The 14,473-nt window shown below is 40.9% G+C and overlaps 1 protein-coding gene across 2 annotated transcripts in view; it reads left to right on the top strand.

The window, feature by feature from the left end:
* The window catches only part of mtmr3 (myotubularin related protein 3), a 30,146-nt gene that overhangs the window by 13,124 nt on the left and 2,549 nt on the right, over positions 1-14,473 (top strand). Inside the window, exons 11-20 of one of the 2 annotated variants that reach the window (XM_077560289.1) lie at positions 856-987; positions 1,082-1,193; positions 1,495-1,690; positions 1,842-2,027; positions 2,773-2,943; positions 3,780-3,925; positions 4,854-6,387; positions 6,467-6,577; positions 8,745-8,833; positions 9,636-9,662. In XM_077560289.1, coding sequence (XP_077416415.1) covers positions 856-987; positions 1,082-1,193; positions 1,495-1,690; positions 1,842-2,027; positions 2,773-2,943; positions 3,780-3,925; positions 4,854-6,387; positions 6,467-6,577; positions 8,745-8,833; positions 9,636-9,662 — 2,704 coding nt within the window. The remainder of the gene's footprint in view (positions 1-855; positions 988-1,081; positions 1,194-1,494; positions 1,691-1,841; positions 2,028-2,772; positions 2,944-3,779; positions 3,926-4,853; positions 6,388-6,466; positions 6,578-8,744; positions 8,834-9,635; positions 9,663-14,473) is intronic. The other variant, XM_077560290.1, reaches the window with a different exon arrangement.

The raw sequence follows: 14,473 nt of genomic DNA on the forward strand, positions 1-14,473 counted from the left end.
ATTCACAAATCTATTTAATAACTGTGAGTAATTTTTTTTTCAACATGGCCCTGCTTGATCTCTTGCTCTGCTGCCACTTGCTCGCCATTTGTGTAATAACTACCATTTCTTCAACCGTTCTTTGCAGTTGAGAGGCTGCATCAAAGCCTTCTGTATGCTCTAGCAAAAACAACAACATAAAAACGTATAAATATGTCTTTGGGACACTTAAAACATTTAAAATAAAACGTATTTATACGTTTTTGGGAGCAAATGAGTTAATGCACACACAAAAAGTTAGTGTGGAATTGGGATTCATTATAATGCATTTACTAGTTTGGCTTGTAACGTGTCAGAAAAAAAATTGCAAAAATGCTGATTATTGTTTTCCAAAGTAAAAGCAGATGTTTCTCTTACTTTGATTAAACAAAGACAATCGGTCTGCTTTCATGGAGGACATACATAAATCTGAAATGTTATTATTGAGAAGCCGAAATTCTGAAGATCTGGACACAATTTTAAGTTAAATAAGGTCTCTGAATAATTATCAAAATAGTTGTCAATTGTATTTGATAATCAATTAATTGTCAATTGATTGATGAATATTTGAACCTCTAGAGCAAACGGATGCTAATCTTTAAACCATAACTTGTCAATTATTATAAATGTGTCACTTAATAACTCAGCTTCATTGCTGCTAAAAAAAATTGTTATAGAAATCAAGCTACATGTATCCAACTCATGATCCATCACATGATTTTAGGAAGGTATTGAATCGTGCTGGCCATTGATTTTGTTCTCATTTATACACTTTTTAATGTTTAATATAACCTGAATTGTCCAGCGATGTAACTCTGATGTGTTTGACTGTATCAGAGTCGTCAATGACCAACAGCTCAGAGGTGGAGACGTTGGCCATCCAGCCTCACAAGTTACTGATTCTAGATGCCAGGTCCTACGCAGCAGCAGTCGCCAACAGGGCAAAGGGGGGAGGCTGTGAATGTCCTGGTAGGCTTTCCTTTTTTGTTTGTACTGTAAATGTAGTAGCTCATCTTGTTTTGGTTTTCTTAATTTTGAGAATGTTCTATTCCCCGTTTTGTAGAATACTATCCCAACTGTGAGGTGGTGTTTATGGGCATGGCCAACATCCACTCCATACGCAAAAGTTTCCAGTCCCTACGTTTCCTCTGCACGCAGATGCCTGATCCAGCAAAGTACGGTTATCCTTGTCACATTTTTCTTACCCTGTGGCTTAAAACCTCCAAACCCAACTTCATCTAGAATTCTCAGCTATGCTTCAACCTTAGTACACTTATATATCTCTCTCCAATCTTTCGGCCTTCTCAGATTCAGTGATACTCTACTTCAGTATTTTAATCAGACTGGGATATAGAATGTTTGAATATAATTCCAGGTTCCAATTCATTGGATTTTATGTTTACTTGGATTATCTTTGTTTTATGTGTCCATTTGTTGGATGATGTGACGTCTTTGCTCTCGTCTGTTTTCCTGCAGCTGGCTATCTGCACTGGAGAGCACAAAGTGGTTGCAGCACCTTTCCCTGCTGCTGAAGGCGGCCCTGCTTGTGGTCAATGCAGTGGACAGGGATCAAAGGCCTGTTTTGGTGCATTGCTCTGACGGTTGGGACCGGACACCTCAAATTGTTGCGCTGTCCAAGCTGCTGCTGGACCCGTATTACCGCACCATAGAGGTACAACAAAAAATGTTGTTGTTGCTACAGAGAGGCCTCAATTTTCTCCAGGGTCATTTTCTTTTAAGACCAACATCATTCAAATGGCAGCTAAAGCAACATGTGTGTAAAAGTTCCATCATATATATTATCTGTCCTTATCTTTGTGTAGGGCTTCCAAGTTTTGGTTGAGACGGACTGGTTGGACTTCGGCCATAAGTTTGCTGACCGATGTGGCCATGGAGAAAACTCTGAGGACGTGAATGAACGCTGTCCCGTCTTTCTGCAATGGCTGGACTGTGTTCACCAGTTGCAGAGGCAGTTTCCATGCTCCTTTGAGTTTAACGAGGCCTTCCTGGTGCGTACAATAACTATTCCATTGATAACTGGTTGAGTTTTGTGTCGATTCAATACATTCATTCTAAGTGTAGGTTTACTTTAGTTTGCATAGTTTAAAAAGGGATGCCTGACTTATTTAGTCATTTTCAGCAGTAGAAAGTTAAAAAATGTTCTCTGTACAATTCATACCTTTAAAAACAAATTTTACCACTTGCTGTCGACTGAAAATGACATCACAGGTGCTCAGGAAACCGGTAATGACCAATCGTGGCTCACCTGTTTTCAGGATTTGTTCAAACTGAGCCACGATTGTCGTTTCCTGAGCACGCCTGATCTAATTTTCAGTCGACACTCGACAACAAGGGGCAAAATGTGTTTTTAAAGGTATTAATTAAACATGTAAAATAATAAAGTTATCACATTAATTATAAAAATATAAAATCTTCATACTGCTGAAAATGTTTAAATGAGTCAAGTATCCCTCTAAAACACTCTCACAAGATTGGCTAAAAATCAAAAGGTTGTGCTGCTACTACTAAGGCTGGGCAATTAATCAAAATGTAATCGTGATTTCGAGTTTGGCTTCTCTTGATCTTGTTCTTCTCTTGAAGCTGAGCCGTGATTGGTCGTTACCTGAGCCCTGAGCATTAATAATGACATTTTCAGAGTAGTGAAGGCATATAAAACATTTATGTTGTAGTGTATTAAAAGTTTATGGATTAAAAATAAAAGTTAAGAAAAAATGTTTGTGTGTATGTATGCAGGTAAAACTGGTGCAACACACATACTCCTGTTTGTTCGGCACCTTCCTGTGCAACAGCGGCAAAGAGAGGGAAGATCGACATGTTCAAGAGAGGACCTGCTCGGTGTGGTCCCTGCTGAGACCCGCCAACCGCACACTGAGGAACATGCTGTACTCCTCACACTCTGAGACTGTACGTACACTACCTGCCACACTTCTTTGTCTTTAGGGAGAAGACTCTGTCTTCGGTATTTCTCTCTATTAGTCTTTAAACTCGAACTTGGCTGGCCTTTAAATAATACTTAAATGTTTTTTTTCTCACAAATTTCTGATTTTATCTCCCAGCACTTACTGAAAAAGCAAATGTCAGTGACATTGTTCAAAACAAGTTCTATTTTTCCACCACTCCTGCATTTTGCTTTATTTCTCATGATTCCAAATGTGCTTTTTTTCTAGTAAGTTTTTCCCCCCGTGCAAATTTTTGTAGCGACTTCAACAAAAATATTCAAAATAATATATATTTTTTGTAGATAGCATGAGCATAATGTCCTTCCTCTTGGAAAATGTCCCTTTTTATGTTGACGCAATCCTTAAAACATTAACATTTTAAATGTACAAAAATGTATCATCAAAAAATGAGTCTGTTAAAAAGTAACCAGTGTAGCTGCTCCCGCCCTTTAATGTTATTTTCTGTATGTCAAGTTGTCAAATTGTCTTGTGATAGTATCGCGGTACATTTCCCTGATTTCGCTGCAGACGGTGTGGGTTCAATTCCCACTTAATGACGGTAGCGGTTGTTGGCTGCGTCTTAATGTGCCCTACGGCTGACCTAGCAACTAATTCAGGGTGTACTCCGCCTTTTGCTCGAAGGACTACGACAAACTCCCAAACAGAACAGGATAAAGTGGTATTGAAAATGGATGGAAGGTGTCTTGATTATGAGGCGACCACGGCAAAATGTATGCGTCTTTGAAGCACGTTGTGCTGTGAAAAAGTATTTTCCCTATTGTCAATTATCGGTTATTGCAGGTTCTCCACCCAGTGTGTCATGTACGAAATCTGATGCTATGGACCGCAGTCTACCTGCCCAGCTCCTCCCCCACAACCCCTTCTGATGATTCCTGTGCACCATATCCATTGCCTGGCAGCAATCCTGAGGAGGCGCCTCTGGGCAGGTGAGCCAGGGACAAAGTTTTATGGACTGATGAGACAAAGATTAACCTCTACTAAAATTATGGAACGACCAAAGTATTGAGAAATAAAGGATCTGTTTATGATCCAAAACACACAAGCTCATCTGTGAAGAATGCTGGAAGTAATGTCATGGCTTGGGCTTACATGGCTGCTTATGGAATGAACTCACTAGTCTTTGTTAATGATGTAACGCACGATGGTAGCAGCAGAATTAATTATGAAGTCTACAAAAACATTGTCTGGCAATTTGCAGAAAAAAATGCACCCAAACTAATTTGTAAATGCTTTATCATGCAACAATGCAGTGGCCCAAAACACACTGCCAAAAGTAACACAACAAAGAAAGTAAAAAGAGAGAGATGGGTAAAAACTCAAAGAAGAACTGAAAGAGCCTCCAGTAAAGGCCTGGAAAGGTATTTCAAATGAAGAAAGCAACAGTTCTTGTAAGAAAGGTTTAAAAGGCCTCCAAATATTAAATTATTCACTTGTAGTTAATTGAATCATGTATTTTCCAATACTTTTCTTCACTTGAACAGTGGGTGGGTTCTTACTTCTTACAAAAGGTGCTCTGTTCTGAGTTGTTCAACACATGTAGATGTAAATACCATGAAATAATAGCTGGGATTCTGAACTTTGGTCTCATATTTGATGGCAAATCCAAAGTAAGTGACCTTGCCGTTGCAATCCTTTTGTTGTGGAAAGAAAGCAAGAAGTTGAAGTTCTTTCAAATAGATTTTGCTTGTCTTTTTTAATCCTACTTTTTTGGGGGGTTGGCTCCTTGCTTGCTATTGTTAGCATTGGGTTGAGCACTGCATGATGATTTATATGAATTAAAAAGAAAGTTTTATCAGGAATCATAATAGACAATTATGTTTAAAAAAAGCTTTTCTTTGCATATTTCATTTTTAGATGTACGAAGACACGCTCCTTCGATAATTTGCCCAGTGCTTGTGAGCTGGGAAGCTCGCTGGCTCCTAACCGCCGCTCGAGTGACCCAAGCCTCAATGAGAAGTGGCAGGACCACCGGCGCTCTCTGGACCTCAACATGGCAGTCGGGCCTGAAGACGGCGGGGACCAGGAGCACGAGGTGCAGTGTAATGGATTGGGCCTTTACTCAAACGGCGTGGACACTGAGCTGAATACCAGCCCGCATCCCATGGACTCGCACTCTGAGATGGCAGAAGGAGCCATCATGCACTCTGCGACAAGTGCAGAGGAAGCCGACGAGGCGGAATTGTCTGTGGTAGTGGGTGTGGCCGAGGGTCAGATGGAGAACATTCTTCAAGAAGCTACCAAGGAGGACATGGGAGCAGATGCTCCGAGAGTTGGAAGTACTGCTGTCACGCACGTCATTGACGCAGCTGTTGTGGAGGTGGAGACGGCCTCAAGAACTGAGTTTGGTGGGGATCGCCCTGTCACCAAGGATGAGATACAAGAAGTGCTTTCTAATGGTCATCATTTGGAAAATGGTTATGCAGAGGCTGAAGAGAACAGTGACTCTTCTGCACCGACTGCAGAGATAGTCAGAGAGTTGGAGCACCTGACAGATGAGGAAGCACAAAAACCCAAACATGTGATGGAGCATATTCTGGAGAACTGTTCTGAAGAGCTGGAACCTGCTCAGGAGTACTTTGAACCGAGTTCAGGCGAGCCAGAACCGCCTGCAGCTCAAAGAACTCTGATGAATGGCTTTGCTCACCGGCCACCTGAGGAAAGTGATGCAGATGAGGAGACCTGCTCTGCTTGTGACCCTGACAGGGGGTCGTCGGAGTCGGGAGAACAGGCAGATAAGAGGGCCTCCCTGATGGAAAGCTCCACAGAGACTTTGACAGAAGAGGTCTGCAGCAGGTTTGAACTCCCCACACAGTTTCCTGTCTGTCATAATCGCCAGGCCTGCAGCAATGGCAATGGGCCCCCACCTTCTTGCAGGAAGGACAAAGTGCAGGAGACTGACGAGCACAGCTTTATCAGAACTTTCAACGGGGGCAGCAAGCGACCCTCTGTTAGTGCCTTTCAGCACGCAAGTGCTGACCTCACCCGCGACGGACTTTGTAACAGTGACAGTTCTGACGGGGAACCTTGCGGAGGACCTCACTGGGTTCAAGCCATTGGCGAACGGGCGCCGCTGAGCCGTCAGGTGTCACTGGCAAGCTGCAATTCGCAAATTCTCCACCACCGAGGAAGCTGCTCGCAACAGCGTTGGTGCCACGCCCAACTGAGCCGGGCCGCCGTCAGCCCAGAGCAGCCGTCACGCAGCCACCTGGACGACGACGGGCTGATGCTGCACACAGATGTCATCCAGCAAAGGCTGAGGCAGATTGAAGCCGGGCACCAGATAGAAGTGGAGACCCTGAAGAAGCAGGTACAGGAACTGTGGAGTCGCCTGGAAAATCAGCAGTATGCCAGCGCCCATCGAGTCAACGGAAACGGGGGAGATGAAGTGGTAAGAAGCTAGCTTTGATCATCAAGTGGTGATTACCTGACCAATTAAAAAAAAAAAAAAGAGTAATTCTTTCTCGCAGACCTTGATGACAGACTCGCAATACACCATGGACCCCAACTGTTTATCACGCTGCAGCACAGAGCTCTTCTCCGAAGCCAGCTGGGAGCAGGTGGACAAGCAGGACACTGAGGTGGGTCTCATTCACGCCACAATCTTGATTGGTGGACTAGAAAGCCTATCAAGTCAGTTCCCGCTCCTCACTTAAAAAAAATTTAAGCAAATGTGTTTGGATTCTATTCCTAAAGTCAGCCGCCCACCAAGCGACATGACCAAACCCGGCTGAACTAAAGTCGCGTCACAATGTGAGTGGGACTACAGTGAACCCCTCTTTATCTATTCCAGACCAACCCCCAATAGGTGAACATTTGCAGAATGAGAGATACTATAAACACATTAAACATAGTAAAACACACTTTTTGAAGTATACCATAGCACCTGTTCTCACTCTTTCGCTGTCAAGTTACGAGAGACTTTGTAGAACATCACTTTGAATAAATGAAAAGAAACGTTTCGCTTCTAGCTGATCATTTGTGATTCCAATTGAAGTACAATTTCAAATGCTTTCTTCAAGCTGTTTAATGCCACTCCCAGTTGACATTTACTTTAGAAGTAATAATAAAAAGAGAGAATTACACGATTGTAATTAACCAAATCGCATAACTACCTTACCAGCCAGTGTAATGGTAACATTTAATGGTAAAAGCCAAAGACAGGCAAACTAAAATTGCAGCGATATTGTGGTAGTTAAAAACCTTTAAAAAAACAACAAAAACAACACTTTTAAACACAAACTTTAGCAATACACACACAGACAATAGAGCAATACTCACATGCATATACTGTATTCTCTCTCTGCAAAAAAGCAACTAATACCACAGCTTAGATGGTATTTGTGTATGTGTGTGTTTTAATGTTTTATTAAAGAACAACAAACAGCATATCAATACAACAGCCAGGGGGAGGCAAACAAAAAGGAAAAGAAACTTATTTTACATAAATACTATAAAGCTTACATAAATATAAGTCCTGAGTGCTTTCCTATTTGTGGAGTGTTCAATAGTTTTAATGTATTGTCTGACATTCTCAAACATGAAAAAATGTGGTGTTTGATTAATTATTCTAACCATTTAGCCAGATAGTCTTTGGGACACACCCGCTTAAATCTACAGTATGTACAATGCCTATTATGGTACCCCCCTTGGTGGCCAAGGTGCAGGGATAAACTTGTGTTTTTTACTTATGATAACACTTGCCCTGCGATTGGTTCTCAACCAGTTCAGGGTTTAACCCGTCTACCGCCCGATGCCTGCTGGGATGGGCTCCAGCACCCCCGCGTTCCTTGTGATCAATAAGTGGTTGAGAAAATGGATGGATATAATAACCGTTATAACAACTGCTAGTTTAAGGCCCAGTGCACACCGTTACACAGACAAACATGACAAAGCAACTCACTAGCTGGCAAGCCACGCCCACTTTCTTGAACAAAAGAAAGTAGGTCTGGTAAGGCTGCCATTGATCACTGTTCGGCTTAGCTCAATACGAACCGTGCAATCAAATATGTTTATTTGCCGTATTGGGACGTCTTTTTCAATGTCAGCAATATCACTCTTTGGTGCGTAAGTCCATTCAAAATGGCGAGCAGGAGAGACGATAGTTTGTTTCCTTCAGCATTAAACTCAAAGTTCAAAATGAGCAGAAACACATACAGTAGTCATTAAAAACCACAGCCGGTGACGGCACTGCAAGCCTTTATTTAAAAAAGAAGAAAATATGTTTGTCAAGATCACTGACTTAAATATGAATGCACGAACAATGACGCTTACTTGCTGTCGCGAGATGTGAAGCCACCAGTGGCCATCTTACCTTGCCACGATAAGACTCCATGCACATTTCAACGGAAGGAAACCGCAGAATATCGACTGTTTGCCAACCACCCAAATGACACTAGGTTAAAATTTGCAGGACGTGCCCAGAAGAAGTAACTTCTGCTCTCCACTGATTGGTTAGGTTTGCCCCGCCTCAGAAATGCGCTGGATGGCGACTGTGTAGGCTCACTCACTGGCGATGAGTCTGATTTCCAGGCTAGCGACTCACACCTGCCCACCTGGCGATTAAATGAGTCATTTTTTACAAGGGCAAGTGCATCACAAAACAAGTGATAAGACACCACCCCTGCGGTATTGCGACACTATCCATTTGCGATTCAAATTTGGAATTGTAGCAAAACTGGTTGCCGGCAGTCATGAAAACTGGTTATTTTTAAAGAAAAAAGAAAATGTTGATGTGCCTCATTTTAGGTTACCCGCTGGTACCCCGATCATTTGGCTGCCCAGTGTTACGGCTGTGAGAGCAGGTTCTGGCTCGCCACCAGGAAGCATCACTGCAGGTAAACACCGACAAGGACAAATCTGCTTCAACCTTCTTTTGCTTATTGCCGCCATTAGCATCCCGTCGCAGATGTCCTTCTCAGCTTGAGAAATTCCTGTTCGGCATCGGTAGTGTATAACCACAGACATGCAGACTGAGACTAGATTCAGCCGAGTCAGCTTTTGGTCACCACTTCTAAGTTTTGTTTTTGTGAGTGTGATGTTTCAGCGGCATTTCCACAACTTGATAAAAAAGGCAAATTTTTCTGTTAAGATTTTTTTTTTTTTGAGCTAAATAAAAAGTGGCCTCGTGGTTAGAGCCACATAATGAAATCAAGTCCACATGACCAGTTCAATTAAATTATTGTGAATTGATTAATCAGGTCAATACTGCTCACAGTGATAATGCTGCGTGAGCTATACAAAGAATAAGGTAACAGTTGTTGTATCGCTAATTGGACTCGATTGTTGTCACGTGGTTATTACGAAGGTGATCATCAGTTTCATTGTGATGACGTCCTCCCCCTCTTTTCCCATTCATCCGTCTTCACTGTCCTTAAGATGCCCTCAGTCAGCTGTCATCAGGCTGAATTGTAGTCAGCAGTAAGTAAAGAACTTGGCCGTGAGGTCACAGTGGCATCCATACTGGACACGCTGTCTTGACAGCGGTTGACAATCATTTTGTGTTCCAAAACATTCCACGTTGTCTTCCAATGTCTGTGGCAAGTGGTTGAACCGTGAGCCAACTTGTACTTGTAGTGTGTCATGTTGTCCTCCCTGTTCAGGCAGCTCTTCTCTATTGTCTGCCCTTTTCCTCTACAGTGGCAGGGAGCCTGTCCAGGAGGTCTGGTGAGATCCGGCCCCTCCCCTCTCCCCCCACACCCCACCCTAGCCTGCCATTGCTGCACATTCCTTTTGACAGTGAACCCCCATTTTAGCGTGAGGGATACTTTACAGACCCATGGCCATATTCAATTCAATTAAAAAAATGTGATTCATTCTTTAAAAGAAAAAGAAATGAAAGTGGATGGAAAGAAGAAAAACTCTGCCCCTAATCAACACACAAAAAATAAAAGAAAAAATGTCAACACAAAATAAATGACAGCAAGTTGTCAAGACGCTTTCTGAGTAACAATTCAACAAAATAAATCAATAGAATGACATTGTGCTAATTATATTTTTCCCATAATTGAGCTTTTGTACATTTTTTTTTAATTCTAATGGAATGAGATGATTTAGTTTTATAATTTAGATTGTTCCACAAACTGACACCTTGTATTGAAATATATAGTTATTTTTGTTTTGTTCTGTATTTAGGTTTGGAAAGAATATATGCTCCTCTAAATTTGTACTCTTTTTCCCTTTTTCACACTCATCAATGCGATAGGTCAGGTGTGGACCAATCAATGAATTATATAACAATAACAACGCATTCTTGTTCAATGATTCTTTAACCTTGTATAAAACGGCTAAGGTTTGGGATGCCTTAGATTTGACATGTTCTATATGCGCTTTCCATGTTAAATGTTCATCAATAATAGTACCTAGAAACTTCATTTCATGAGTCCTTTCTATTTCTATACTCTGCAGAGTTGCTACATCTATATTTCTTCAAGACATATATATTTTTCCCGGTGTCGGTACCAGATGTGACTGGGCTGTCAGATGGTATCGGGGTCGCCTAACAAACACGTCACGCTACAGGATTGGCTAGAAATTATCCAATTGATGACAAACATTGGAAAGAAAATATAAAAGATGTAATTTAAATCACAAAATGTACGGGCTGAAATTGCAAAAACGTAAATAAACCTAAGAATATAAAAGCAAGATATATTGAATAACTAATAAAATAGATTGAATAAATAATAAATACACATATTAATTGCCTGAGATGTGACAAATATTGTCAGTTTAAATTGCTAATGTGGTCTTATTATCATTAAGACTATTTTTGTGATGTATTGCGATTTGTAAACTGCTAAAAAAAAAAAAACGAAGTGAACACGCCTGAATTGCGTATTTCGTGAGCACTGCTATACTGATGTCATTTTTTTTTCTTGAATCTTCAAGTATCCTGCTTTTATATTCTTAGGTTTATTTTCGTTTTGACAATTTCAGTCCATACATTGTGTTGTTTAAAGGAGATCTTTAATATTTTCTTTCCAATGTTTTGATGACAGCCAGATTTTTTCTTCTTCAAATAACTTTATTGAACAATTGTGAACGGATAATCTCCAGCCAATTCTGTAGCGTGACGCCATCGGTAGGCAACCCCCGATACAATCTGGCAGCCCAATCACATCTGGTACCGACAAATGTAAAAAGTATTCCTTTAGTGGTGGGTCCAGAAGTTGGTACTTTTATTTTATTTTATTTTTTTATGGAGAAATTTGGGCTGGTACAAATGTCACATTCGCAAGGTAAAGTGTTCAGCACTGTGATGTTGTTTTCAGCTGATAGCAGGTGGCAGTATAAAACAAAATTGTGTGTTTTCTGTAGCATCAATGTTAGATGAATTCTAATTCTTCCAAAACAAAAAATGCTACTTTAGCGCACATGCAGCATCACTGAAAACAGCCAAACCACCACCCTACCTCAATAAAGTGGGGGTTCCCTGCAGTCCTAATCCGTCCCTCAACCACCTCCCCTCCAACCCCTCCCTGCATCCGTTTGCCCTTTTGTTCTGTCCTTGTGTGCAGAGATATCCCTCTTCATTTCCAAGATTAACTTGAGTGTGATTGGTGCCACTGAAATGGTCACGTGAGCAATTGTGCTGTCCGTGAGCTCTGATTGGCTGAGGGCTGCCACTTTTACCACCATCCTCATTGCGGACACTCTGGCAGCATGCTGACAGCAGTAGCGCTGTGCACAGTTTGGCTATACTGCCTGTATCCGATTTTTTTATTTACATGTCAATAGAGTCATTCCATGCCTCAAAAACATAAGTAAACTTAAAAAAATAAATAAATAAATACTGTTTAAGCAATTCGTTTAAAAGGCAACAAAAGGAAAAGATTTTTTTTTTTATTTTGTCACTGGTGTCTTGCTCAAGGACACTACAGCCGTGCGTGTGGCAGGTGACTGTAAACGGCCACAAGTCACATGTTCCAATACTTTTGCTCACTTGAAAAGTGGGTGGCTTCAACAAAAGGTGCGCTGTCCTGACTTGTTTATCCCATCTAGATGTAAATATGAGGTAAAGGCTGCAAATCTGAGCTTTTGATCTGAAAGCCAAAAGTTTTCAGTACACAAAAACAAAGAAATTGACCTTGCCGTTCCAATACTTTTGGAGGGGACTGTAAATACAGTATACACAAACCAAAGGACCATTTACACACACGTATTCAAACCTCTGAACGAGACATTACATGCAATTGAGATGGCCTTGGGTTTTTCTCTAATTGATTGAAATGAGGATAACCTCAACAGTTTGACACTGGCTGCTGTCAGTAATTATTTTCCATATTTAATGAGCGAATTTCTATTCGCCATTCGTTAGTGCGTGTGCAGACTTGTGCTTATGTTACCAATCGATGTATTCCGCTGACATGAATCTCAAAGAAGTGACAGCCTATATCCGATTATGCTGCAGTCGCATTGGCGGATATCTGATATGTATTGATTTGGATCAACTTTTAGAAGAGGCCACATTCTGATCTGAGAATATCTGATTTCATGTGTGTGTGTGTGGGGGGGGGGTGCGGTGTTAATTTGAACATAGTCGTGTAAATGCCTTATTTGTCAATATTATTGTGTTGAGTAATTATTTTAGTATTAAAGCATCATGGCCATACTCACAAAAAATGATTTGGGTTCACCATTTCTATACTACACAAAATATTCCTTGCTTTTGCACACCCAAAATGTGTATTTGCAGATACGTATAATATTCCTGATACAACATTTGGTACACAGTGTTAAATGGGAGATTCAATAGAAGAGTTGTATCAAAATGTCTGCCTTGACAAAGGTAGAATGTCACGAAGCAGAGCAATCCAAGTGAAGAAATTAAGAAAACAAAAAGCCAAAGGTATTGTTATTGTTCTGGCAGTGCTATTCTTCTTTTCACTGTGTACCAATTATTGGACAGTTTTGGGTGGGAGAAAAAAAATCTAATTCTTGCCATATGTTGTATGAGGATACAATCAAAAATCATTTATTTTCATACTCCTGTGGACACACAATAACAAAAAAAACGTATTTTAAAATCAACGCCTGTCATAGACATCTGAGCATTTATAGAATCACATTTCCTCAAATGTTTTACCCAAACACATTTAAACAAATGCCTTTCTTTTAGAGCAGTCTTTAATTTGTAACGGGTGGAGATGTAGACATTGTTATTGTTATTGTTCCAACTGATAAGCTTTTTTTTTGTGTGTGTGTCAAATATGCCCTCATTTTGAATTTAATGCCATCAACACATTCAAAACAAGTCGGGGCAGGTGCACGTTTACCACTCTTGCTTGATGTACAACTTGAGTTGCCCAGCAGTCAGGGTCGCCATTGTCAATGGGGCGGCGTGGCTCAGCGGTTGAGTGGTCGTCTCCCATCCGTGAGGTTGTGGGTTCGATCCTCCCCCCTGGTGACCGTGTCGAAGTGTCTTTGAGCTGAACCCCAATTTGCACCCAGTGGACCTGGCAGCGCCTTGCATGGCAGCAGCCGACCACTGGTGTACGAGTTGCGTGTATGATTGGGTGAATGTGAGGCTTCATTTGTAAAGTGCTTTGGGTGTAGTTAAATTACATTTACCAACAGGTCTGGACTGCTGGCAAGCCAGTGTAGTACTTTCACTCTTTTACTATTAAGCCGCACTGTTGTAACGCATGCGTAATGTGGCTTGGCATTGCTCTGCTGAAATGGGCAAGGACGCCCCTGAAAAATGTGTTGCTGGGATGACGGCACATGTTGCTTCAAAAAGTTGGCCTAAGTTACACTTCAACACACCCCCATATCATTACAGATGCTGGCTTTTGAGATTTGCACTGATAACAATCCACATCCATGATTTCCAAAAACAGTTTGTAATGTGTACACCTCAGACCGCAGCACACTTTTCCACTATGTCAGTCCATTTCAGATGAGTTCAGGCCCACGGAAGCCGACATTTTTGTGTTGTTGATATATGGCTTTCATTGTACACTGGTAGAGTTTTATGATGATGATGCTTGTTTTAACGCAGTGCCACTTAAGGGATCAAATGAAATTCAATGTTATTCTTCGGACTTGCCGCTTATTTATGGTCCATACATGATGAAATCCTTACGGTAAATTCCATAGAAATGTACATTGAGAAACGTTCTTAAACACTATTTGCTCGCCCAGATGTTCATGAGCTGGTGAACCTCGCCTCATCCTTGCTTGCCAACAATTGACACTCGCTTGTTTTTAATGAACCTGTTCACCTGTGAAACATTTCAAACAGGCGTTGTTTGTTTTTTTTACTTTTCCCCAACCCTTTTTGTGGAACGTGTTGCAAACATGAAATTCAAAATGAGAGTAATGGGGGGGAAATATATATTTTTTGAGGATGCCTACTCTTACAAATAAAATGTATATATTTTATAATTATATTATAATATATATATTTTATATATATATATATATATATATATAAAATTATATTTTATAATTCCCAACCAGAGTAGGAACTAATC

This window comes from Vanacampus margaritifer, chromosome 3, assembly GCF_051991255.1.
Source record: "Vanacampus margaritifer isolate UIUO_Vmar chromosome 3, RoL_Vmar_1.0, whole genome shotgun sequence".
NCBI classification, from domain to species: domain Eukaryota; kingdom Metazoa; phylum Chordata; class Actinopteri; order Syngnathiformes; family Syngnathidae; genus Vanacampus; species Vanacampus margaritifer.